General features: G+C 41.3%; 1 protein-coding gene across 1 annotated transcript; it reads right to left on the bottom strand.

Annotated features, from left to right (window-relative positions):
- LOC109841557 (L-ascorbate oxidase homolog) lies at nt 360–3,199 on the bottom strand. Its single transcript, XM_020410519.1, has 3 exons — nt 2,912–3,199; nt 1,224–1,562; nt 360–977 (listed from the first exon to the last, which is right to left on the bottom strand). Exons 1-3 carry the CDS (start codon nt 3,160–3,162, stop codon nt 680–682), a joined length of 888 nt encoding a protein of 295 aa, XP_020266108.1. The 5' UTR covers nt 3,163–3,199; the 3' UTR covers nt 360–679.

The following is a 4,246-nucleotide window of genomic DNA, read 5'->3' as shown; positions in this document are numbered from 1 at the left end:
AAATTCATATGCAAATTTTTTTGCTAATTGAATGATCACCCATCTTTTGAACACTTCGAGATATTAATAAATAGAGATATTGTATTAAATTAATGTGTTTATAACTCACAAATAGTAGATTACGTAGCCTCAGTCTGGGTTAAAGGAAACAATGATAATATTTTATTTGAGAGAGAGATTATTGAGCTGATGATCAATCCCACAAAAAACTTTATTTTCTTTTTTTATTTTTACTTTATTTTTATCAATTTAAATAATCATGATATTCAATCATGTGCATCTCAACTCATAATATTTAACCACGTGCATTGCACGTGCATCTCAACTAGTTACTTAAAACATGAACGAAATACAAGGAGAAACTTCAACTATATATTATGAATTTACTATCAGTAATTACATACAACATGCCAATAAAACAAACACAACGAAATACACAGTAACATATTCAGAACATAACACTACTGAGAATCTTAATAAAAGTAAAAAAAATACCCCATATATATATATATATATGAGACATTTATTGTTCACTCTATAAACACTCATTCAATCTCATCTCATTATTCCTCCCCCCTCACACAGATGAAAATTAAACTCCTCTCTTTCCGTAGAAGGCAAGTAACCTAATTTTGTCAATATCATCATCTGCGACGAGAACGAGGCGACCGTCAAGGATTTATGTGTATGGGGCCGGCGTCGGGAGGCCCACGACGGCGCCGCAGAGAGCAGTAGTGTTTTGCATGGTGTACTCGTCCCTTACTGACCTTGCTTCATTCAGGACACTGATGTACATCTGCTGTCCGAGGTATCGCCTCTCCCATATCTCTGACCGGAAGTTCCACACCCCGACGTTGTCGAAAGTCGTCATGATCGCCGTCCACGATTTGGGGTACACTTGTATCGTGTGCCTGCTCACCGCATCGAGGAGATTGTAGCCGCTTCTTTTGTCTGGGGACCAGGTTCCTCCTCCCATCCTAAATGCAACAACAAAGTTTTTACCACAATCTTTTTTTTGGTCTGCTAGGTGACTCTTATTTTTACATCTAGTCTTATTATGCTTCATCTCTTTTTTTTTTTCCTTTTTTTTCCGTTAGTTCTTAAACTGCCACGAAAATCATGTGATGGTCAGAATTAGACATTTGCCATCAACGTTCACATCAGATTTCCACGTGAGCTTAGAAACCAAAGTAAATATAGAATGAGTAAATATACCTACTTACCCAACGGTAAAGAAGGAGTAACCATCCAAATGGAAGAAATTGGGGCTCCTCTCAGCGTTCTCAATGATGATCTCAATGTAAGTCCTGTGCTCAGCTCTGAGCACGTTAGGGGCCCTGGCAGTAATGGGCCCACCATCAGCAGCAGCGGGCTCGTCCTTCATCAGATCATACTTGAACTCCTTACCAGCGAGCCCAAAATACTCCAACAGCTTCAAAGGGGTGGCCGTGTCCACGTGAGATATCCCATTCAGTGCATAAATCTTCTTCCCTTCAAAGTTGCCCGCGTGCGACACGATCTTAATAGTCCTCGTGATGTTAATTGTGTGGGTGTGTATGACCCTTGCGGGTTGGGCGGGGCGCGGGCGTCAGGTTCCAGGGAACGACCGCACTGGTTGAGGCCAGCCATGCCGACGGGGCGGCTGGCAGGTCGCTGTTCTGGGGGGGAAGTGGTCTTGGTCCCGGCGTACCGGACACGCCTGTGCGGTCTAGGGAAGTACTTTGTGAACGCGTTCGACGGCGACATGTATCGTAGTTCTGACGCGTCTGGTCGGCTGGTGTGTGACGGGGCGGAATCATGCAGTGGACGTTCGAGGGAGTTATTCGATCTGCACGTGTGGATCGTCCATTCTCGACCAGCGCAGCTTGTGGCCTGGACGGAAGCTTGTCAGCGAGTCTTATGCCGAGTTGCGACCGGTTAGCGTGGTCTGCCTGAAAATAAGAAATGAGGACGCAAAAACATTGCACGCACATTTAGTCTGTCTCTAATTACAGGATGATTATTACCGCTTCCATGTGTGAAAACGGGGAATCGGTCCTTGGCGGACGTCCTGCGACTTCCGTTCGATTGAGGAACCAGAGGGCGGCGATTGCTGCGGCCTCTCGAGGATGCGGCGGAGGAGTCGTGCTGGCTCTTGTTACCATCCGATTAGGCGGGTAGTCTCGGCGGTCGGCGACGGACGGGATGAGGGGGGTGTTGATGCGGAGCCGCGAAGCCGCCGGCGGCCTTCTGCATCGTGGATGGTAGTAAGTAGCTGCCGATCTGGTCTTTACTTGAAAGTGGTAGGTGAAGTTGGCCGGCCGGATGGGCAGTTGGTGCCCGGGACCGCCGTCCTCACGAGTTCTTCTCTGTTGATCCATTCCTGTTCGATCGGTAAGAATTTGGAATCCCAAAAGTCAAGATTTCAATTATAAAAAGAATGAAGAAATTTTCAAAACAGCCTCAAATCATATGTTTAATTTTCAAAACCGACTCATTTTTTTTTATTACCAAAATCGACTCATTTTTTGCCACGTCAGCTTAATCTCATTTTCTAATTAGTCGATATTGCCAACCCCGACTATTTAGGACATAAAAATCGGGTTTAAGACTTTTAATTGGGGTTTAACAACCTCCTAGACAGTCGGGGTTGCCAACCCCGACTGTTTAGGAATGAGATTAAGCTGACGTGGTAAAAAGTGGGTCGATTTTGGTAAAAAAAAAAGAAAGTCGGTTTTGAAAATTAAAACATGATTTGAGGCTGTTTTGAAAATTTCTTCTAAAAAAAATCTATTAATTTGTAGCTAGATATGATCAGACGCACGCATCTAGTTAGTTGTTGACGACAACGTGTGTCTTAGTCATAGGGAAGTTTAATTAATTAAGGATGATATTTGTAATTAATTAAGGACTATGTTAAATATTTACGAACCAAGAAAGAAGGAAGGGCTCGTTGAGGTTGTTGAAGACGTTGATAACGACGTTGTTGTTCGTGGTGGAGTTGATGTTGGGGCCGGGGAACTGCCCGTTGATAAGAATCGCCCTCTGAGGAACGCCGAGAGGGGAGATGGTGTCGTAGGTTACGTTCCACGTGAAGAAAATATAAGGATCCTCCGCTCTGGCGATCCCCGCGATCGCCGCCAAGAGCACCACCAGGGCAACGGCGGATACCACCACCTTCATTTGTATCCTCTCCCTATGTTTCCTCGAACAACAACGCGTAGGTGTTTGGCACGTTATTTGTTTGTTCGGGAATAGGATGAGGGTTGATTCTGAGGAGGATTTATGAGGGGTTAAATAGGGATGAATTGGTTGTTTTAAGAGTTTTTTTTCTTCTTTTTCCCCCTTCACTCGTTTCTCCGGAGTTTCAGGGTTTGTAGTTTAATTTGTTTTCCTTTTTTTTTTTTTTTTTTTTTTTTGGGAGGCTCGCGCGCGAACGAGAACAAGAATCCTCGTTGTTTTGTCCCTGACCAATTCCTGTCGCTGGTATTTTGCCACCAAAGGTGGAGTAAATTTTAAGGAGGAAAAATGTGCAAGATGTAGAAACTGAATTTATACTCGCATTTATATTTGTGAGCTTGTTTCTTAAATTTATTACACGAAGCTGAATTAATTAAGCTAATTAAGTGACCGTCTTAATTAAGTTGTTCTATTCATTATCTATTGGTGCACTTTTTGTAATATCTTGACCTTCTTACTTATATGGGCCGTATATAATCTTTATCTTTATCTTTATCTTTACTACTTATAAAAGAGGATTGATATGTTAAACTTTTGATTTCCTTTTATGCACTCTCAATTTTAATAATCCCCAATAACTATAAGTATTAAAGTTTGTGTGGTTCTAATGACTATTAATTTCCTTCGAAATTATGTTTTTGGTTAAGTACTAATTATCATGTTAGTTATCTTGTAAGGATTTTTGGGTTCCGATGAAATTAATTGTATTTTGGGTTAAGCACTCATTCTTAATTTCGTTTTACATAATTACTATTCAGCTTGAAAATATAGTGAGGCATATGCAATAATATGATGAAGGATAATGTTTTAGAGCAACTAACCAAAATTATATTATTTGAAGACCTCTTCACGCATGTAGAAAGACCCAATTTTCATCTTGATTAAGTTAAATATGAGAAATGTTTGGCCAATATTTTCTTCAAGTTCTTTGTTTAGAAGAATAAAGAACTTGTTTGTAGTTATACCATAGAACTGTGCCTAATATTGTACAAATTATGTACAATGTGCTAATGTAGTAGCTAACTAT

Source organism: Asparagus officinalis, chromosome 5 (genome assembly GCF_001876935.1).
Source record: "Asparagus officinalis chromosome 5, Aspof.V1, whole genome shotgun sequence".
NCBI lineage: Eukaryota > Viridiplantae > Streptophyta > Magnoliopsida > Asparagales > Asparagaceae > Asparagus > Asparagus officinalis.
Note: the sequence above shows the minus strand (reverse complement) of the source record. Positions and strands in the feature narration are given on the sequence as shown.

Bases quoted from the DNA above. Each gene is read 5' to 3' on its own strand.
- LOC109841557 (XM_020410519.1), bottom strand. From the start codon at position 3,162: ATGAAGGTGGTGGTATCCGCCGTTGCCCTGGTGGTGCTCTTGGCGGCG. The intron at 1,563-2,911 runs GTTCGTAAATAT...CCAACCCGCAAG, and splicing joins GAGCCCTTCCTTCTTTCTTG to GGTCATACACACCCACACAA. The intron at 978-1,223 runs GTAAGTAGGTAT...TGTTGCATTTAG, and splicing joins TACTCCTTCTTTACCGTTGG to GATGGGAGGAGGAACCTGGT.